The sequence below is a fragment of the Lepus europaeus genome, chromosome 17 (assembly GCF_033115175.1).
Source record: "Lepus europaeus isolate LE1 chromosome 17, mLepTim1.pri, whole genome shotgun sequence".
Classification (NCBI taxonomy): Eukaryota; Metazoa; Chordata; class Mammalia; order Lagomorpha; family Leporidae; genus Lepus; species Lepus europaeus.
In genome coordinates, this window is record NC_084843.1 from 33,281,994 (window position 1) to 33,304,987 (window position 22,994).

The 22,994-nt window shown below is 42.8% G+C and overlaps 1 protein-coding gene across 3 annotated transcripts in view; it reads right to left on the reverse strand.

The window, feature by feature from the left end:
- Positions 1-22,994, reverse strand: part of ENTPD1 (ectonucleoside triphosphate diphosphohydrolase 1) — a 183,223-nt gene that overhangs the window by 127,331 nt on the left and 32,898 nt on the right. Inside the window, exon 1 of one of the 3 annotated variants that reach the window (XM_062214723.1) lies at positions 14,443-14,520. The exons of 1 other annotated variant lie outside the window; for it this stretch is intronic. Coding sequence is in view for 1 of the 2 variants with exons in the window: in XM_062214721.1 (XP_062070705.1) it covers positions 13,979-13,994 (16 nt within the window). In the remaining variant the exon portion in view is untranslated. Of the gene's footprint in view, positions 1-13,978; positions 14,147-14,442; positions 14,521-22,994 lie in introns of those variants that run through there. One more of the 3 variants, XM_062214721.1, reaches the window with a different exon arrangement.

Genomic DNA, 22,994 nt, shown 5'->3' on the forward strand with positions numbered 1-22,994 from the left:
GACCCAGCTGATCACTTTCTCCTCTTGAAACAGTTTGATTTATTCAGCTCTCATAACATCATACTCTCCTAGTTTGCCCTTCTCCCCCATTCTATCTATCTAGCTATCTAGCTATCTAGCTATCTAGCTATCTATCTAATTTACATGGAGGGTTTCTCCTCTTACTCCCAATCTTTAAAGTTGGCTCAGATTTTGAAACCTATTTTCTTTTCTGTCTATACTCATTTCCTTGGTGATTTCATCCGGTCTTACATTTAAATCCAGTCTACAGAGTTTAAACACCATATGATGACCCAAGTTTATATTCCAGCCTAGTCTTCTTTCCTGAACTCCAGATGTGTATATATATCCATTGGCTCTATTTGAAATCTCCATGTCATAATAGGTGTCTCAAACTTAAGCATAAAACTGGGATTCTGATCTTTCCACCCAAACCTGTTCCTCCCACAGTTTTTTCATTTCCCAGCTCAAGGTAACTCTTTCCTCCCAATTTCTCAGAAGGCCCAAAATTTTGGAGTCCAGTTTTTCTGTTTCCCTTCCATATCCAAGTAGGAAATTCTATTGGCTCTATCTTTAAAATGCATTCAAAATCTGATCCCTTTTCACCACTTGTACTACTGCTTCCTGGAACTGGACACCATGTTCTCTCACCTGCAGAGAACTGCAGTAGTATTCTAACTGCTCTCTCTCCTTCTGCCCAGGCCCCCTCTGAGTCTACTCTCTACAGAGCAGCCAGAGTGAGTCTATTAAAACTTAAATTGGGGCCGGCGCCGTGGCTTAACAGGCTAATCCTCCGCCTTGCGGCGCCGGCACACCGGGTTCTAGTCCGGGTTGGGGCGCCGGATTCTATCCCGGTTGCCCCTCTTCCAGGCCAGCTCTTTGCTATGGCCCAGGAAGGCAGTGGAGGATGGCCCAAGTGCTTGGGCCCTGCACCCGCATGGGAGACCAGGAGAGGCACCTGGCTCCAAGCTTCGGATCAGCGCAATGCGCCGGCCGCGGATTGGAGGGTGAACCAACGGCAAAAAGGAAGACCTTTCCCTCTGTCTCTCTCACTATCCACTCTGTCTGTCAAAAATAAAAATAAAAAATAAAAAAATAAAAAAAAACTTAAATTGGGTACTCTTCTACTTAAGAGCCACAGTGATTTTCCATTTCACTCTAAGTAAAGGCCAAAGAGTATACAGTAGCTAACAAGACCCTAGACAACATTCTGTTGAGGAAAAACCTACTTCACAGCTCCTATCTTCTTGCTCTTTCTGCTCCAAACACATTGGACTCCTTATTGTTCCTTAAACATCTACATTCTCTTCAGGACTCTGTTTGCTGGTCCCTCTGATTGGAATGTTCTTTCCCAAAACAGCCACAGGAGTTGATCCCTTTAATAGCTTTCTTTAAAATCCCCATATATCTTACCATCATCTCTAAAATTGTAATCTACTAATATTTACCCCCTTTCCTGTTTCATTTTCTCATCATTTATCACACAATTTTACTTATTATTTTGTTTATTGTCTGCCTGTCCTCTAACCAAGAAGTCAAGGATTATTTTGTTCTCTGCTATGTCCTCAAGGTCTAGAGCAGTACTAAGCACATACTCTTTGTTCAATAAATACATATTAAATTAATGATTAGCTCTACTGGATTTTATCCTTCCAACATAATTAAATCCACTCTTACCTTAATCCAATTCACCCTCAAGTGGACTCTCTTCTTCCCTCTACCACCTTACTTCTTAAATTATTTAAACCTTACATTCCTATTTTCCCAACTTCTGCTCTTTAATCGCTTAATATGGCCAGGTATTTCACTAAATTAATTCTCACCAAGGATACCATACACTCCATATTCCCAAACAAATTACCATATTTTAAACCATCAAATGTACCACTTAAGCTTTTTTGATTGTTTTACTAGGAGAAGGGTTGTGTATAGGGAACACAAAATGTATCCCAATTCCCCAAAACACTGAACTATTTTGCAGAGGTACAGGGCAGGAGGAGATTCTAGGAGAAACACAACACCTATAGCCTAGTATCCATGCCTTTTCTGCAGCTTTGGCACCTCTTGAAATTTGGTCTTAAAACACATCTTCCCTTGGCTACTAGGTTCAGATTCTTCTTGGCTTCTTTTACCTTTCTAAGCATTCTTTCTGGATCTCTTTTCTTTACCCTCCTTTAATTAATGTTGGTGGTTCCCTACATCACATTCTTCACCTTGTTTTATTTTTACTCTTTACACTTTCCAGTTTGACTTATGCATGTCTGTACTTTCTTTTTTTATTATTTAATGAATGCATTTTTACACATATACAACTTTAGGAATATAGTGGTTCTTTTCCCCATATCGTTCCCATTCCCTCTCCCATCTCCTTCTTCATTATGGATCATTTTTAGTATGGCACGTCTGTACTTTCAACCACTGACTCCACACCCCAATTCCAAGTCCCATTGATTCTGGCCTGATCTCTCCAAGCTATAGACCCAAACTTTCAGCCACCAACAGAATGTCTCTACTTGCTTGATGACTTATAGACAGTTCATTTCAGCATAGCCTAAAATGAATATGTTATCTCCCTGCTCCTTTGCCAAATCTGTTCTCCCTCAGCTGTTCCCAACATTGTTTATAAATATGTATTAATACCTTGTTCTCCTTCCTTCCTAAAACACCAGCTGGCCCTTTACCTCGGACTGTACCACAGCATACTGTCTAAATCTAGACCTTTACATTCATTCCTCCTCCCAATGCCCTAGTGTAGGTTCCCTCACCTACTGGGTCCCTGCAGAAGGCCAATGCTAACCCCCCAGCATTGCTCATTGTTTGGTTCATTTCTGGGGTGCTATCACAGTGATCCCACCAAACCAACTCAGGACCATAGAGGACAGTGACAGCATAAGTGAAACTACTTTGCCATACTTTCCCACATTCATATGAAAATCCAACTCTGTACCCACATAAAATATCAACATATGAGAGTTAAGAAATTCCAGTAACAGCCCACATCCCCTCTTCTGAGACCAGGCAGCATGAAAACAAAGGCCTTGGCTGGCTCTCCCCACACCCCCCAGCTTGAGGACAATAGAAGCACACCATGGGAGGAGAGCACAAGCTTCTTGGGAGAGAGAAGAGGAACTCGGGTTTGTTGTTTTGTTTTATGCTTGTTTTTGCCTCTGTGAACGGGCAGCCACGTGCCTGCAGTAAATACAAGGAGACCTCGATTTAGAACAAAAAGATTTTGGAACAAAGATCTCCAACAAAGACATTAATCAATAAAAGTAGTAGCTAAGGAACTCCCTCCCCAATTTAGTAGAGGTTTGGCCTCAATGGGGAAGGAGCAAAAGCAAGAAAATAGTCCCAGAAAAGGGTCCTTCCTGAATGCCTTTTTGCCTCTGGATAACAATGCTGACAGAATCCAACAGCCCTAGGTCTCCATCCTCTGAACATGACAATACTGTGAGAGGGCTTTTGCCTTCTGTCCTGGGTCCCAGTGAACTTCTCTGCTCAGAGGATTAAGATGTCTTTCCACACATAGAGGAGGCTGTAGCATTGGTGACTGCATTCTTCCAAGATCCAAACAATCTGAGGGAGCCATTGATAATTCATGCATTTTAGCCACCTCTAACACTGGAAGGTGCTAAATCTCTCCTAACATGTCCTTAAACCTTTTTATAGTAAGATGGAAAACAAGAACATTCACTTGCACATATACTATACAAAAGGAATATTTTCTGAGTAAATAAATTTTGTAAGAGAATAGAAAGAATAGTGGAGGCAAAGTAGGCATGAAGGAAAGAGGAGGAAATCTCTGTTTGTTTTTAAACTAAATACAGGAGAATGTTGCTATGACAGGCTAAGATAAAAGCTTTCAAGGAAGCCAAAAACATTGTAGCTAAATGAAAGTTTGTATTGGAGATAGTTAAGGAAAATTGAATCAGTGATGCACAAGAAAATCTTCGGAACATATTCTCAAAATGCAATGAAAAATAAATGAAGGGGAAAAGTGAAGAAAGAAATAAGAAGTTCAGAAATAAGAGATCTAAATAGTAGGTCCCTGAAGAAGAAAAAAAACAAACAAAAAAACACAAAGCAGAAGCACTGATCAAAGTTATGACAAGAAAAATCTCTCTTACTTCTAAAGAAATCCTGAATTTGGAAATCAAGAAGGTTTACCATATTTCAGGCAAAACCTATAAAAGGAAATCTGCACTCAATTGTCTTATTGTGAAAGTTGTTTCAGGAACAGAGAGCAAAAATCACTCAAGTCGAAAACCAGTTGTCCCAACTTCTTTGCAGCAGCAAACTTAAGACAGTGGAGGAATATTTCCAATGGTGTGAGTGGGAAAGCTTTCTATATTTAAGACAAGTTGTCACTCTTGTACCACACTGATGCCCTTCCTAAAGAGCTACTTTGGCATCCTACCAGATCACTGTGAAAAGAACCAAAACTTAAGAATTTACAAATGTGGAAAGGATAGTGAGAAAAGAACTATGTTGAAATCCAGCAAATCCATGAGGGATGAGTTGACTATTAATGTCTAAATAAAAAAATCTAAATAAATGACCAATGGAATTTTCAATACTGGAGTTTATAATATTGTCAGATTAGATATTTGAAAGAACAAAGGAGGGCACAGGAAAGCAAAAGCTCTGGAATACTTCTTTGGTAACAAGGCCAAAAGGCGCTCGTGTTTACTTTGAAAATAAGATAACCTTGCACTTCAGTGGTCACACTGTCCTCTGTTAAAACTCCTTCAGGTTCCCTCTTACAGACACCTGGGATTGCATGAGAGCCCACCTCAGGACTCGGGATAATTTCCCCCTCTGAAGATCCTCAACCACACGTGCAAAGACACCCTTTTCTCACTAGGAAGCAGTCACAGGCTCTTGGGATTCGACCTGGAAGTCTTTGTACTCTATCACAGTTACTATGTTGGTCGAAACAGAGGAAAGTAAACCTGCAGAAAAGCCATTACGATTATTTCTAAGTGACCAAAATCAAGGAAGAAAAAAGGAGATTAAGTAGAAGACGGTATCAACAACTTACATTACTTACGATGGAAAATATGAGTACTGAAAAGTTAATTTTCTGTTTAATTCACTCTTGCTCTTGGGGAAATTTTTGCATTCCCCCTTCCCTGTCTTTTCAGTGCAATTCTAAAATATTATTTTGCTGATGACACACCTCGTCAGATTTCTTCCTGTGCATGTGTCTCAACACCACTCTCATTTAAGGCTCAGAGATTCTGACTCCCAACTCTCAAATCCTGCCAACAAGACCCAAGCCCTGATCTGGCCTTCTGGAGCCCACCATAGTTCTGTGGGAAGGAAAGGCTAGTAATTTTGCTGCACATCTATTTTATACTCCTAAGGTTTTACAGCCACACAAGGCTCGGCTCCCTAAGATGTCAAATGAGAACATTACCACACTTCTTTCTCAGGACTTCATTTAATTATTCCTTCTCTTCACTGATTTTACCTTCCTTTTATATTCTCAACTCTCCATACCCACCTTCCTTTACTAATAAGCCACAATAAAAACATTCATTTATCATTTTCTTTCTGGTACTGAAATTCTTATAGGTATCAATAAAGTATACTAAAACAAATGTATATACAATATAATTTCACATAGGAGAAAATTATAGTTTGGGATGAATTATCATATAGTTGAAGAGACTGAACTGATTGATAAGTATCCTAATTTATACACTAAAACCATAGCTTTTATTCACAAGTGTTCATAGATTTATAAAAAATTATCATAGGGGTTGGCATTGTGCTGCAGTGGGTTAAGCCACCACTTGCAATGCTGGCACCCCCATCAGAGTGCTGTTTCAAGTTCTGGCTGCTTCACTTCCAATCCAGCCCCCACAAATATGTCTGGGAGAGCAGTGGGTGATGGCCCAATTACTTGGGTTCCTGCCACCCATGTGGGAGACCGGGATGGAATTCCTGCTCTTGGCTTTGGCCTGGCCCAGCCATAGCTGTTGTGAGTATTTGGGGAGTGAATCAGTGGATGGAAAATCAATCTCTCTTCTCTCTCTCCCTCCACCCCCATTCTGACTTTCAAATAAATAAATAAATCTTAAAGAAACATTTAGCATATGCTTAGTGATAGGGAAACCTCTGAAATTACACAGCCATATTCTCTAGTCATTGTTAAATAAAATAAAAAATCAATAATGATCCAAAAATACAAATCATTTATAAATTAAAAATTATTATTCTGGATTATGGAGGCAATAAAAATCCACTATCAGACCACTTGGAAAACTGCACCACCACATCTAAAAGTGTGTTGGATCTATTCATAGCTGTAATTTTCTATAAAAACATTAAGTGTAGATTCAGAAAAACTATTTCAAGTATGGCAGGAAAACTTGACTATCTTTATGTGATGAAATACTCACATAATTTAAAAATAAAAAAACCAAATAAGTGATAAACAGGCACTGATGTGATAGTATACAAAAGAAGTACATTATGTGAAAAATGTCAAATTTCCTATAACTAAAGAAATACAAACTAAAACAACATAAACATGAATGAAGTCATTAAAAAAAAAACACCAAAGCTGTCAGGGATGCAGAATAGTACCTGTTCATGAGAGCCTGAAGGGTCCTCCCTTTGGGAAAGCAATTTAGCAACAGTAATCAAGAACTTTAGAAAATATGAGTTTTAATCCAATAATTTTACTTCTGCAATTCCATCCTCAGAGAATAATTCTGCGTATGGCAAAAAGTTCCTGTACAAAGACATTTATTCAAAATGGGAAGAACTTACATGTTCAATCAGAGGAGAATTGTTAAATAACTATGTGACTATAAAAATTATACTAACAAAGACTTGCTGCAAGATGGAAACTACTTGTGCTTCACTGCTACACTAAGAGCCAGGCCATAAAATTGTGGACACAGCCTAATGATCATGGTTCCATCTCATAGTCTTTCAAGGTCCTACTCAAGTAAATATTAAATGACAGAGACAGCTCAGATATAATAAAAAGGAACTGCAAGGAAACACACCAAAGCCTCACAGGTAATTGCTTTTCTTCTCTTTGTGCCTTACATAATGGGCATGTGCTTTATTGCTTATATTCTCATGGACATAAAGGAATCATTCACATCCTTCCTATGAATCAAGAGGAAGCACCACTTTCTGTAGGGTGTGTACTCCCACTGTTCACACTGATACTCCCGCACAGAAACTGCAGTCTGCATGGATGTTAGACAACCTCTTGCCTGTGTTCTTTTCTCAAAAATCAAAATGAATTCTATCGATCATCTTGGCATCCATTTTCATCTCTTTGCATCTAGGATTATTCCAACTCACTTCTGGAGACTGGATAAAATGCCCTAGGACCACTATTCCCAATCTCAGAGCCCCAAGTCCCTGCTTCCCATAGGTCCCTAGGACTCCAAGACTCAGTAGAGGTTCTGAAGGAAGCTACATGCACTGTTCCGGTTCTTCTCAAGCTACAGATAAAGAATAAGACAACCTTGGACACTTGGAACCACGGAGAAAAAGTGGAAATATTTAGGTAATTCAACACAAGGTCTTTTTGAGAAACAAGAGTTTATGTGTGCTGAAGATTCAGACTTATTTCTAAGATACAGAAAATTAAGGGATCTCAGTTTCTTGTTCCAAGGCATGTATTTGCTGAGTGAATGAAATTTCCCATCATCGTGCCATGACATAGCTGACAGTAACTCAGCTTGGTAGCTGGTGGTGAAAGAACTTGGTCAGTTGGTAACAAAATGAGCCCTGAGCCTAAGTAAGGTATGCAATGACCCTATAATATTATTATTCAGAGTGGGGCCTGTGAAAGGGCAGCATTACCATCAGCTGGGAGCTTGTTAGAAATGCAGAATCTCAGGCCCCACCCCAGCGTTACTGGATAAAAATCTGCATCTTTAACAAGAGCCCCAACGATGCACATGCATGTTAAAGTTTGAGAGACACTTCCTCAGAACACGCACACACACACACACAATCACCAAGACAAAGCTAGTGCCTTCTACTCTCTTCACCACAGGAGCTGCCCTTGATTTTGACCTCCTCCAAAATGCTGTAAAACACTAACTCTATGTAATTTTCTCAGGGCCTCACTTTCACTCTGCATAGGCTAAGCCTAGCATCTCAGGACACTACCAAGTGGGATTAAATATTACTGCCTTGGGCATAATCACTGGTTAGACAGAGTGGAGAAAGCAACCAATAAACAACACAAGGAAGAAAACACTCTTAAAATGTGGTTTGGCCAAGTAGAGGTAATATCAGTCATTTGTTAAAACTGTTTACCAGATGTGCCTCTTACCATGCAGGACAATCACGATTAAGGAAATCACTTAACATGCATCTCATTACTTCAAAGGCTTATTTGATCACATATGGCAATCCCAAACTCACAGTCAAAGCTACCCTCTGGACTTCCACCTTCAAAGCTCCAGGATGCATATGTAAATAAGTTGTCTGCTCTGAACTTGGAAAAGGAGACAGATCTTTTTATTTGATTTTATTTAAAGTATAGAAATTTCATGCACTTCATATGTATATATTTAAATGTTTTTAATTTTTTTTTTTGACAGGTAGAGTTATAGACAGTGAGAGAGAGAGACAAAAAGGTCTTCCTTCCATTGGTTCACTCCCCAAATGGTCACTATGGCCGGCGCTGCGCCAATCCGAAGCCAGGAGCCAGGTGCTTCCTCCTGGTCTCCCATAGGGGTGCAGGGGCCCAAGCACTTGGGCCATCCTCCACTGCCTTCCTGGGCCACAGCAGAGAGCTGGACTGGAAGAGGAGCAACCAGGACTAGAACCCGGCACCCATAAGGGATGCCGGCACCGCAGGCAGAGGATTAGCCAAGTGAGCCACAGCGCCGGCCCAATATATACAGATTTAGAAACACAGTGATTCTTTCCACCATACCCCACCCCCACCCATGCTCCCTCCCTTAGGAGACCGAGCTTTTCACTGTTAAATCCAGGTTGTAGTTTTTGTAAAAGAGAGAAAAAAGATCTTTAAGCATTGCTAGGATGAGGAAGAGACTTGTGGTAGGCATCAGAGCCTTCTCATCTTTCTAGGACCAACTGAACCATCCCGTCATTTGAGAGGTTTCCCCAGAAGTCATCACTTCCTGTAGGGCTTCTCTTGGTACTTTCTTTATACTTCTATTGTGACTCTAAGGGAAGCAGAATTATCTTTTAGGAGCCTAGGCTTAGAAATCTAACCACATAGGACCAAATTCCCCTCTGCTTATTACTAGCTGTGTGACCTTGACCAAGCAAACTCTCCACAGCTGTAAGATGCAGAAACCAGTATCACAGAGTTGTGATGATTACATGAGGCAACACATATAAATCATGACAGTGTCTGGCACAAAATAAATACCCAAGCAGTGTTAGCTATTATTATTAGCATTTTGCAGAATCTCATTTCAATTAGAGTTGGTTATATATAGTCTGTCTTCCCCCTAGACCATGAGCAAATTGTTTATATCCCAAGAATTTGGCATAGAGATTTAGAAATAGTAGACACATAATAATATTTGTCAAATTGGTTTGAAGGTATGCCAGGAAGAAGAAAGGGAGGGTGCTAGAAATAAACGTAATGTATTTCATGATTTTACCCAGGGCCAACCTCTGTGGAGTTTGTTTTTCTTCCATCAGCAGAGTACATTGTCAGAGAGAACAGCCAGTCTGCTATAAAGTAGTGCTGGAAAGATGCAATTTATGGAACCACATATTCTGTTCCAAGTCAGTGAAGTGCTATGAAGCATTTGAAATCTCCAGTTTGGCCCCTGGCTAAGAAGGGAGTAGGGGCTGAAGTTCAGCCAGAGTTGCACTGGCCAAACTGAGTGCCTTGGTATGGTGTTGCATCAACTCTCAAGATCATCCACCAAAGCCAGTGCTGTGGCATAATGGGTTGAGCCGTTACGTACAGTGCACTCATCCCATGTGGGTGGCAGTTGACGTCCTGGCTGCTACACTTCTGATCCAGCTCTCCACTAATGTGCATGGAAAAGCAGTGGAAAATGGTCTAGATACTTGGGCCTGAGTACCCACATGGGAGACCCGGATGAAGCTCCTGGCTCCTGGCTTTGGCCTGGCCCAGCCCTGGCTATTGAAGCCGTTTGGGGAGTAAACCAGCAAATGAAAAATCTCTCTTCTTTCTCTTTCTCTTTCTCTCTCTCGCTCTCTGCTTCTGCCTCGCTCTCTCTGTAACTGCCTTTAAAATAAATAAATAAATAAATCTTTTTAAAGACATCATCCATGAGGCCAGCACTGTGGTATAGTAGACTAAGCCTCTGCCTGCAGTGCTGGCATCCTATATGGGAACTGGTTCATGTCCAGGCTGCTCCTATTCTGATCCAGCTCTCTGCTATGGCCTGAGAAAGCAGTAGAAGATGGCCCAAGCACTTGGGCCTCTGCACCCACATGGGAGACCCTGAAGAAACTCCTGGCTCCTGGCTTCAGAATGGCACAGCTCTGGCCATTGTGGTGTGGCCATTTGGGGAGTGAACCAGTGGATGGAAGATTCTTTCTCTTTCTCTCTCTCTCTTTGTCTAATTCTACCTCTCAAATAAACAAATAAAATCTTTTTGAAAAAAATCATACACTGAGATGGTATGCATTTTGGCTTTGTTTTTTGGTATATCCACTTAGAGGGATGTCTTTACAGACTCTACAAAAGAGCCGTATTACACCAGTTGGGAGTCCTACTGTGAACTTGAAGGTTCCCTTTTAAACTAGCCTCTTGGCTCCTGAATGCACATCAGCTAAAATAATACTCAGCTCATGGGCCATTTACTGATAACTCACAAAGAAGCTCAAGGTGGCCGGCGCCGCAGCTCAACAGGCTAATCCTCCACCTTGCGGCACCAGCACACCAGGTTCTAGTCCCGGTTGGGGGCGCCGGATTCTGTCCTGGTTGCCCTTCTTCCAGGCCAGCTCTCTGCTGTGGCCCGGGAAGGCAGTGGAGGATGGCCCAAGTGCTTGGGCCCTGCACCCGCATGGGAGACCAGGAGAAGCACCTGGCTCCTGGCTTCGGATCAGCTCAGTGCGCCGGCCGTGGCGGCCATTGGAGGGTGAACCAACGGCAAAGGAAGACCTTTCTCTCTGTCTCTCTCTCTCATTGTCCACTCTGCCTGTCAAAAAAAAAAAAAAAAAAAAAAAAGAAGCTCAAGGTGCAAGTGGCTGACAAGGATCTTCTGGACTTGCACAAGAGCCTGGTAAGCTTCTCCCCTCCAGGGAAAGCTTACAGAACACCGCCAGGGGGCTGCTGAATGTGCCTCACAATCAGAACATTAGAAACCTGTTGTGGACCTCAGGGACTTCATGGACCTTATGGAACTGGTGCTCCAGGCGCTAGCCACTGAATTATGTGCAGCTCTTCCTGGGCCAGTGTTCAGCTTCAGTCCACTTCCTGAATGGCTTCTGACACCAGGCTCTCTGACTGCTGCATGGGCACTCCCTGGGGCTGCCTCCTGGGCCTCAATCTGGGCTGAGACTGCTCTCTCGCCCACATCAACAATCAAGTTCCCCTAAGTTAGGAGGCTAAACAGCAAAATGCGCTAGACATTGAAGATTCAAAGGTAAATTTTTAAAAACTACGATTTTGGAGAGGAGGAAGACATGCAGAGGGCAGGAACGTGAACCAGTATGAGGAGTTCCACCTTAGGCGTAAATGATGAGGTAATGCGGAAACATCTGAGCCAGGGCCTCATCCTGGCTCAAAGGGTTGGAGGAGGATTAAAGGGGGCGAGAAACACACAAGAGGAGTCTTGAACTCAGGAGTGAGAGCAACAGCTGATAGGTTATGGGCACACACGAGTACTATACGACAGGACCTGAGAGAAGAACCCTTATTCAGTCTTTACAACAACCCTGTGAGGTGGATAGTAGTATTCTCCTCATACAGTAAACGGTGGCCCCAGAACTCGAACTCATGTATGTTGGCTCCAGACTAAAGGGGACGCAGAGGGCCAGACAGGCCTTCAAGGCAAGGCAAATGCTCTTCAGCACTCTGAGGGGCAGTCAGGCAATCCCCCTGGGGGAACTGAAAGTGGCTCCCTGAGGCCTCGCTGGGCATGAGCACAGCAGTACAGAGATGACTGGGCTTGTTCCGCAGTCAGAAGAGAAACCAGAAGCAGATGATTTGGGGTCTGGTCTAAGCTTTTCTTTTCTAATTTTTTTAAAGGCTTCTCTCTCTCTTTCTTTCTCTCTCTCTCCTCCTCCTTCTCCCCCCCCCCCCCCACTTCAAATATGATAGAGATATCTACTATGGGCTGATTCACTACCCAAATGCCCACAACAGCCATGTGGGTCAGGCCAAAGCACCAGGAGCCACTAACTCAGTGCAGGTTTCCGGATGGGTGGCAGAGACCCACCTACTTTAGCTACCACCTGCTGCCCCCAGGATGCACACAAACCGGAAACTAGAATCAAGAATGGAGGAGGAGGAACTTGAACACAGCCACTCTAACAGATGTGGGAGTCCCAAGTGGCATCTTAACCACTGTGCCAAACACCAGGCCCTGGTCTAAACTTCTGACAGCTAGCTATATGATTAGTGACACCTAATCCTCCCTTTTATAAAAGGCCATAATAATGATACCTGCTTCCCTCCAACACAGAATGTCCACGAGTGCCAACTGAGAAAAAGGAATGTGAACTTACATTACAAATCCCTCCCCAGATTTGAGAGTCCATCAGTACCATTTCCCCAGTAGCCTGAAGGATCTGTAAACCCAGAATCCACAGGCTCAGCTCAGCTGAGGGCCCTGCTGAGAAGAGCAACACAGTGGGGGAACGGAGGAGCCTGGAGTCCTGGCTCAGACTGCCTGTGTCCACATCCACTACTTACTGTGTGATCCCCAGGCGAGTTTCCCACTCAACACCTCAACCTCAACGTCAGGAAAATGGGGGTGAGACTGATAGCCCTTGCCTCCTAAGATCAATGTAAGGGATAAATAGCACACGTAGCATGCTTAGAACACGTCCCAGCACAGAATACCTTGTAAGCATTAATGGCTATCATTATTATAATTACTGAGAAATCTGTTGGGTACTCATCCCAGTCCTCTGTCTGCCACGTAACCTGTGTGGGAACATTGGAAGTGAGAGACCCTGCAGAGAAGGTTTTCTATACTCCGGCTCCCTCACTGCTGCAGTTTCTTCCTGTCTCCCACGAGCTGGCAAGGAGCTGGCTCCCCGTCCTGGCAGAAAATGCCCAAAAGAGGTAAAAGACAGAGACTGCCACACCATCTGAACACACCAGGCTGCTCTTGCAGTTTTGAGGCAAAATCAAACTGCAGTCAGTCAGCTCCGACCTGCTCTTTTCAGATGGAACTGTTCTTTTTCCTCCCTCCACCCCTGCCTGCCTCCCGCCCCCACATCCACGCTCCCCCACACAACTCCAGAAAACTTTCAGCCTTTTGCAGAAGACATGCTCTGGGGTCCTGTTGTGACAGCCTCTTGCCACATTAACTTCTCTAACTCCCGGCAGAGCTGCTCTAGCTAATTTCACAACAGGAAAGCATGCAGGAAATTGGAGAACAAAACAGATCTACATACAGAGCCCAGCATCTTCAAGCAAACATGCTGAGGAATTAAGCAGAGGCTAGAATGACTCGGGACTGTAGATGAGGCCGCTGCTCAGTCAACTGCAAAGGGACTGAAACAAAGTCATTTGCCCCTAAAGAACCAGATCTGCATACAAATTAATCATGAATATTCATGAGTCCCTCCAGCTTGCTCAAGAGCCACCCTTGGACTGCACTCCTGAACTCTGCTGAAAGTTTCCCAAAGGTTTTTTTCTGCCTCCTCTCAGAAGGAAGAGGGTGAGAAAGTTCATTCACAGCTTTTCGCCCCTTGCTCTTTCAAGTACTTGCTTTGGGTCTGGAATTATTTTTTCTCCCTCCCCTCTCTTTTTTTTTTTTTTTTTTTTTTGGTAAGGATTTGGATAAATCCGTTTTGGGCTTACCCTTTCTATCTTCCATAAGTAGCAGCTTTTGTTTTCCTCCTCTTTGCTTTTTATTTCAGCCTCTGCTTGCTGTGGTCGGTCTCAGGGAGAGGTACTCAAGGAACACAGATATAACAGACCCTTGGGCGTGTGGGAGGGGCTAAGTTAGCCGGCCCCATTTCGGAAGCAACCTCAAACCCTAGGTCTTTTTCATTGACTAGAAAGGACAGATTGGTCGAGGAGTCCGCGGCTCATTTCCCTAGTTACCGGAAGGCTTCTCCCAGTCGTAACTTTCTGTAGTCTTGAAGAAACTTGTGTGCAAAGATCTCTCTGTCCCTTCCTCCCTACGTCCCTCCCTCTTCGGCTCTCCTGCTGTCTTCCTTACAGAAATCCATTTTTCTCCCTTGAAAAATGCATCTTGGCTGCAAGCAAAAGAGCTACTGAGTTCCTGCAAGGATGAAGCCAGATAACAAAAATCTTGTTACCTGGATATTCACGGGAAAAACTCGGAGAAGCAAGAGCAGTTCTTTCCGCCCTAGAAAGCCCATTTCTTCTGACCCTGGACGAGCAGTCCCTTTGCAAGGTTCGCTACAGCTGGAGAGCAACGGGTCACCCCAGCAATAGGCGCCGCCGCGGGCGCCTGAGGAGCCGGCTTATTGGTTGGAAGGCGGAGTCCGCAGAAAAAGCTGCTCCCAGAGAACCTGTGTCTCGCTGGCATTAGCAAAAGTCGTCCACCTTTTCCCAGCTTTGACTTCCTACCTCTGAAGTCTTAAGAGCATGAATTGCCACACCTGGACGTTGCCAAGATGACCCAAATGCAGATGAGAGGCTGACCGAATTATTTTCAAACTGTGTCTTTGAAGTTATTTTGAAATCAGGACAAGGGCTAACCCTCTGAGAGGAAGTTAAGTCCTCAAGTCTCAGCTTCTCCTTCCACAAGGTTGTCCTAAACCTTAGCATTTCAGGTTTGAAAGAGCCCTCAGACAGCCAGTCTAACCTGAGGATAGAGACGTGTGGAAGGTAAGCCACCTGCCCCTATTCACACAGAGAGCTACCCCTCTCCTGGCAGTTTCTCCTGCAGTATGGGCTCTTGGTGAGTGTCTGTGAATGCCTGAATTAGTGACTGGTAGCAGCCGAGCAAGAACAGATCCAGTTTCCTGCTTCCTCGCTCCTGCTTTCTCTATATTGCCTTTCCAGTGTGAGAACTGTGGATGCTTTAACAAATCTGGGCTGTATATCTGACATAATTCAGTTACAGAATTTTGCATTTATAATAACAAGTATTTAATACTAAATTAAGGCCGGCGCCGCGGCTCAATAGGCTAATCCTCTGCCTTGCGGCGCCGGCACACCTGGTTCTAGTCCCTGTTGGGGCGCCGGATTCTGTCCCGGTTGCCCCTCTTCCAGGCCAGCTATCTGCTGTGGCCAGGGAGTGCAGTCCAAGTGCTTGGGCCCTGCGCCCCAGCCGCGGCGGCCGTTGGAGGGTGAACCAACGGCAAAGGAAGACCTTTCTCTCTGTCTCTCTCTCTCTCTTACTGTCCACTCTGCCTGTCAATAAATAAATACTAAATTAAAAATCCAATTGGATGCCTCTCCAGAAGCATTGATTACATCTCGAATAATGGCTTGGTAACTGCCTGTTATGCCAAAATTCCTTTTAAGTGACATGATGTGATATGTGTAAAAATCAACAATCTTTATAATGGGCTCATGATTGCTTTTATAAATACCATTTTGGAGAAAAACTTGAAAAGGAGCATGCCCACAACATATCCTGTGAACTACAGAATGGAAACCAGAGCATTAAAGCTAGGAAGGAGAAAATAATAATCAGAGAAGATCCAGAGTGGAGGAGGGGCGAGGCCAGAGAAACGAACAACACATACATGCACACATCCACAAAAGCCCCACATTGAGCACTGGGACAATAATTCTCTATTTTAAAATTCAAAGCAACCCCTATAATGCTCTGCTTGGACATGGTCAATTACAGGTTACTTTCAACAACTGACTCATTCGCTTAATTTCATCAGAGCAAGAGAGGGCAAAGACAATCAAGAGCAACGTGTTCTAGTACTCAACTTCTGGTGCAACCAGGACTGGTAAGATCTCACTATAATAACCAGCACTTCATAAAAATTTCAAGTCCGTCCACAGTGAATATTCAGTGAAGGTTTTAGCACCCAATTCATATTACATGAGTCTTTTAGCAACATTTAATGCTTTCTATGTAGTGTGTTCTGTGCTACAATTTAATCATATTGCCCAGTGTACACACCTTCCTTAGCATCATGAAAACATGGTTAAGCAGTTATTAGCTCCCATTTGAACAAGATTAATTACAAAAGTGATGGGTATTATTGTGTATGTCTAAAGGTCCTGAGAATTTTTAAATCAAATTCAGATTCTGAAAAAAATGATCAATTTTATTTCTGTAATAGACAGTAGAAAAAGAAAATTACACTCAAAGAGATTCAGGGAGTTGTTAGAAAAGATGTTCCTCTTTATCTTAATAATGAAATGGTCTTTTTATAAATTCCTAGAATTGTAGTTTTGTTTTCCCTACACCTTCAACCTTTTCTCACTGTACTGGTTCTTCCCCCTAAGCATATAAAATATTGAAATAATTCTCATTCTTAAAAACAAATTTTTAGGGGCCGGCACTGTGGAATAGCGGGTAAAGCCACCATGTATAATGCCAGCATCCCACATGGGCATTGGTTTAAGCCCCGGCTGCTCCACTTCTTATCCAGCTCCCTGCTAATGTACCTGGGAAAGCAGTGGAAGATGATCCAAGTCCTTGGTCCCCTGAACCCACACGGGAGACCCAGAAGAAGCTCCTGGTTCCTGGCTTTGGATCAGCCCAGCTCTGGCCGTTGTGGCCATTTGGGGAGTGAACTAGCAGATAGAAGATCTCTCTCTCTCTCTCTCTCTCTCTCTCTCTCTCTCCACCTCTGCATCTTTGTAACTCTGCCTTTCAAATAAATAAAGCTTAAAAAAAATTATAGGTATAGAGTTCAGTTTTACAGATGAGAATGTTCTGTAGATTGCACAAAATGTGAACATACCTAATGGTATTTAACTGTACAATTAAAATGGTTACTTAATTTAGTTATGTGTACTTTAAAATTTTTTCGCATTTAAAAAAATTTAAAAATCAGCAAATTCATTCCATCAGCCTATGCCTCTCCTTTCCTTCACAAACAACCTAGTTGAGATCATGGCTTCCATTGTGTCTTTCCTTTGTCACCTCCACTCATCCCTCATCCACTGTAATTAAACTGCCCAAGATCACAAATGGCCTCTGAACAAAAGACCAATTTTTGTGTTTTATCTACCTTGATTGTATAGCATGGACCACTGTCTGCCTTCCTTCTTTCTTGAAATTTTCTTAATCTTTATGTTCAGGACTCCTCTCCTATCTGATTTTCTTCCTCCACCTCTATATGATTGCTTCTTCTCAGTCAACTTCTATGCCCCATAAATGTTGGTAGTACCTAGAACTCCCCCTTAGGCCTCTTTCTTTAGTTCGCTTATTCTAGCAAGTTCATAATTCCTACCCATGCCTTTACATTTCTGCCTAGTGTATTCACATGAGCACCAGAGCCATATTTTCATTAATCACTAGATATTATCAGAACATCCCACAAGCAGCTCAAACTCAGCATCTAAACTGAACTCTGTATCTTTACTTCCAAATCTGCTCCCCTCCAGTGTTCCCTATGTTAATGGCACCACCATCCACTTAGTCACAGAACCCAGAAACCTCAGGGTTCTCCTAGACCTCTCCCTACCTCCTGCGTCATCCTATTGCTTCTCTACCTTAAGGTCACTCATAGCCAGATCCACCTGTCCATGTCCATGGCCTGTACCATGTGCCTCTCCTCTCATCTTTGCCTAGTTAACTGCAATGATCTGTTTTATACAACATATCTAATTACCCAAAGTGCTGACCAAAAAGGAATATAGACCTCTTAATATTTATATTAATATGGCTTAGATGCCCATCCACAGTAATTTAAGAATGCCTCTTCTCTCTGGATGGCTTCCTAATGAGTCCATGAACCTCAGGAATTTTACTTAGTCCAAAGGGGTCAGTCAGTACAGTCATAAACCCCAGTCTCAACAGCTATTGTTGTTTCAGGGGACAGGATCAGGAGAGTTTCAGAAATTGGCTCCTCACAGAACCCAGAACCAGGCCTCTCCCACAGATCAGCTCCAATGGTGAGCACAATCCTGCTCAAGATCTCAAAGTCAGCTACAGGCTGCCTCCAGCATGCGGAGAAAGCAACCATGAGAGTCCATGTGCTGGATAGCTTTGGTTTACCCCTGCAGGTCTACTCTCCTCCCCTCCGCCTGCTCTCTAGCCCAGGAGGCTGAACCCTGGACCACATCAACAGGTCCCCAGCTCCTCTCATTTCTGGTGCTCAGGCAGTGAGGAGCCTGGCAGAATGTGGGGCTGAGAAGGTTGGGTTCTTTATTCTGGACTCTCCCTATTGAATTTCCCTGAGTTGACTATGCCCATCAGTGCTAGAGCTTTGCCTTCTCAGAGTCCTGTACTTCCCTTGAGAATCTGGTGACTACTCCCTCCCTCTCTGAGCCTAGGTATGCTAACTTCTAGCCTGTTACTAGCAAACTCTCCTACTTTATTTCTGTATAATGCCTTACGGTTACCCTACATCCACATCTCTTTACACAGTCCCTTCATAAATAAATTCCTCTTGATTTACCCTATTTCAATGGTGACTTCTGTTTCCTGGTAGGCCCTAGCTGATATAGTTTATAAAACATTTCCCCGGTCACATTTTGCCTGTGTTAAATAGCACACTCAGCGCGCATGGATTAACAGTCAGGCTTTCACTTTCCCAGTGAGCAATCCCTCAATAAAATAATATTTAAATAGCTAAAATTTATTAAGAGCCAATTTCTAACACATATTAACTGATTTTACCATCATGATAATCTAACAAGTTGAATACTATTATTTCCCCATTTTAAAGATGAGGAAAACAAAAGCTCAGAAAAATTAAATAGCTTGACCAAATTCATGCCACTGGTAAGTGGTACAGCAGATATTCAAACCTAAGTTAGTCTGAACAGAGTACATTTTGTGTTTGTGCTCCGCACTGCCTGCCTCAGGCTTGTTCCCTGGTTACTACCTTCAGTACTAGCTTCAGGTTTGGGGCTGTCAGTCTCATGCCCTCTAGACCATTCTCCACAGCATCGATCTTTCTGAAATGTATTTCTGATACTGTCATTCCCAGGCTTAAAAAATTCTAGTCTCCTTATCATCTATAAAACAAAATTAAAATTCCTATCATGAAATAGATAAGGATTCTGCTTCTCCAGCTTATTTCCTGTCATAGGCTCTGTGCACTCAGAAAACCAGAGCCCATAAGTCTTTCACGACTATGCATTTATACAAGCTGTTTCCCCTGCTCAGAATTTCTTTCCCCTCTTGTTCACTTGGTCCCCCTTCAGACCCTTCATGACTCAAGTATCCAGTTCTCTGTGAAGTTTTGAATGATCCATCCCCACCTAGCACAACACACACATAAACACAGATACTGCATTGACCCACAGACAAGACGTCACTTGTATTATGTTTTACAATTTCATTTCCATCTCAGACCATAAACCTTGGATTCATGGTTGAGTCCTCTTTTCTCATAACTCATGTCCAATCCTTTCGCAAATTTTATGGTTTCTATTCTTCAAAATATATTCAGAACCTGACTCTTCTAATTACCTATATTGCTACCACACTGATCCAAGTCACATCGTCTTACCTGGAATACTGTGACAGCCTCCTCACTGGCCTCCACATTCTGTTCTTAATAATTTTCAGTCCATTGTTGACGTGGCACCCACAATGATTCAATTAGGACAAAACAGAAGATTATGCTATTCCTCTCCTTAAAACCCTCCAATGGCCTCATATCACGCCTAAGAAAAGCTAACATCCTGGGGCCGGCGCTGTGGCACAGCGGGTTAATGCCCTGGCCTGAAGTGCCGGCATTCCATATGGACACTGGCTTGAGACCCGGCTATGGCCTGGGAAAGCAGTGGAAGATGGCCCAAGTCCTTGGGCCCCTGCACCCACGTGGGAGACCCAGAAGAAGCTCCTGGCTCTTGGCTTCAGATCGGTGCAGCTCAAGCTGTTGTGGACAATTGGGGAGCGAACCATTGGATGGAAGACCTCTCTCTCTTTCTCTCTCTCTCTATGCCTATCCTCTCTCTGTGTAACTCTATGACTTTCATATAAATAAATAAATAAATTTTTTTTTTAAAAAAAGCTAACATGCTTCCAACAGCCAACCAGGTCCTACTTGGCCTGTACCACATCACCTGACTATGTTTCCTACTACTCTCTTCTTACTCCCTCTGCTCCAGCCTCAGAGTCTTTGAACCTATTATTCCTTCTTCCTGGAATGCTTTAAAAAAAATCTGCATGGCTCATTCTCACATTCCCTGCAGGTTTATACTGATAGATAATAATCTTTATTCCAACGCCAAGACTGTAATCTCTAAATACTATTTTCCATGAAACTGAACCACGACTCTTAGAGAAAATGGCTCTTTCCAACTCTGGAGGCAGGAAGTATGTAAAATAAGACTGGAGGCAGGAAGCAAGAACACAATGTCAAACCACTGGGGTCATGTCCAGAAGGAGTCAACTCAGGAGTCAACAGTGGCCCCCACTACCCAAAGTAGTATAAAAATTAAGAGGAATAATAACAATAATAACTGTAATTAATTGAAATACATCATAATGTTGACATTTGTGCTCACAGTACTATAAAGAAATCATTGTTCACCTTTGCAATTCATTGTTCTAAAAACCAGTAAATACAAAAGGGGAAAATATCAGCACTCACCCTGCCTTCACTGTACAAACTGTACCACAAGACAACCCCAATGGTTGATGAGAGAAAGTTTCTCTCTAAAGCATCCCAGATAATGCATGAAGAAAACTGGTGGCATTTGGGTAATTTGGGTATTTGCAAAACATCAGTTTGCAAATACCTAAAGTAATAAATCTAAACAATAATCATCAATGTCTATTGTCTCACAAAAGGAAGTACATTCATTATGTGCCTTCTGATGGAAGCATATACCACATTCTCTGATGTTGTTTGCCAAAGAAAAAACAGCCTCTAGACCTGCCTAACAGTTTACAGGAAATATAGGGCACAAACATGTTAAAACACACTACAGGAAGGCAATCAGTAAAATCTAGTCTTTAGGAGAAACTATAAAACAACTCATTTCTTGAACAAATAAAATGTAAGGAAGAAAAAAAAAGAACAAGCTTTAAAGGGATTTAATGGTTAAACCAGGGGCCAGCATCATGGCATAATAGGTTAAGTTTCTGCCTGCAACACAGGCATCCCATGTGGGCACCAGTTCAAGACCCAGGTGGCTTCTCCAATTCCAATCCAGCTCCCTGCTATTGTGCCTGGGAAGGTAGCAGCAGATGTCCCAAGTACTTGGGACCCTGCCACTCACATGAGAGACCGGAATGGAGTTCCAGGCCCCTGGCTTTGCCTTGGCCCAGCACTGACCATCATAGCCATTTGGGGAGTGAATCAGCAGTTGAAAGATTCTCTCTCTCTCTCTCTCTTTGCCTTTCAAATAAATAAAATAAACCTTAAAAAAAGAAACTTCAAGAATATTTAAGAAATTTGAAAACTGGGTATTTTATAATATTATAGAACTGGTAATGTTTAAGGTATGTAATTGTATAATGGCTACAACTTTTCTAAAGTTATTATCCCTTGGAGTATGCACAGATGAACTCTAGGATTAGCTTCAACAAGAAGAGGAGTGGGGAAGGTATAGATTAAACAAAATTAGGGATGAGTCCACTATTAAAGTGAGTACCTTGGGACTTGTACTATTCTACTTTGTAAGTTAGAAATTTTCTGCAATAAAAGGTTAAAAAAAAATCCTCAATGGAAATAGCTGGAGATAACTTGACAACATGCAGTGGCTAGAGACAAGAATCCTGGCAATGATTTAAGGAGTGTGACTCTTTACTAATTTAGTAGCTGTAGGCAACACTGACTTACGGGTTGTGGGATCATGAGGGTCAGCTGAAAACTGCCAAAAATCTGGTAAAGTGATCGTCACAGAATAGGCCGAGTAGTTCACTTTAGGGGCAAATTGTCAGATAAAAAATATCATTTCCAAGAAAAATAAAAGTAACTGAACAACAAACTGAGTGAAGTTTTTGTTTTGTTTTGTTTTGTTTTTTTAAGATTTTATTTATTTACTTGAAAGGCAGAGTTACAGACAATGAGAGAGAGAGACAAGAGAGAAAGGTCCTCCATCCACTGGTCCACTCCCCAAATGGGCGCATGGCTGGAGCTGCACCGATCCGAAGCCAGGAGATAGGAGCCTCCTCTGGGCCTCCCGTGTGGACTTGGGCCATCTTCTACTGCTTTTCCAGGCCATAGCAGAGAGCTGGATGGGAAGAGGAGCAGCTGGGACCAGAACTGGCACCCACATGGGATGCCGGCACTGCAGGCAGAGGATGAACCCACTGCGCCACAGCACCGGCCCCCTGAGTGAAGTTTTAAAAAAGGAGTTATAACAATATAAACAAGAAACATATTCACTGTACAGTTTGTCAAAATCAGGCAGCAGCATCAAGATTTCTTTGTGGAATCTGACGTTGCATGTAGACTTCTGTAAGGATCACACACTGTTCAACGTGCAGCATGCCACAGTGTGGTTTGATAGTTTGAGAAACACCATCACACATCCAACAGAGAAAAAGCAGGAACCACATAAACTGCACTGAGCAGTAATGGTGGGGGTGGGGTGGGTGGGCAGCTGGTTGGATAGGGTGGAGGATGGGTATTCTGGTCTCCACTTTGTTTAGAATTCTCCATTGAAACAGAAGTCTATTGATAAAGCTCATGAAAGGAGGTACTCTGGTTTTATGCTATCGTAAAATAAATTCCCAGGGAAACTATTGTACAAAATGACATGCTTTTGCCAACTCCAAGAATGCTTGTATTTATCCATTCAG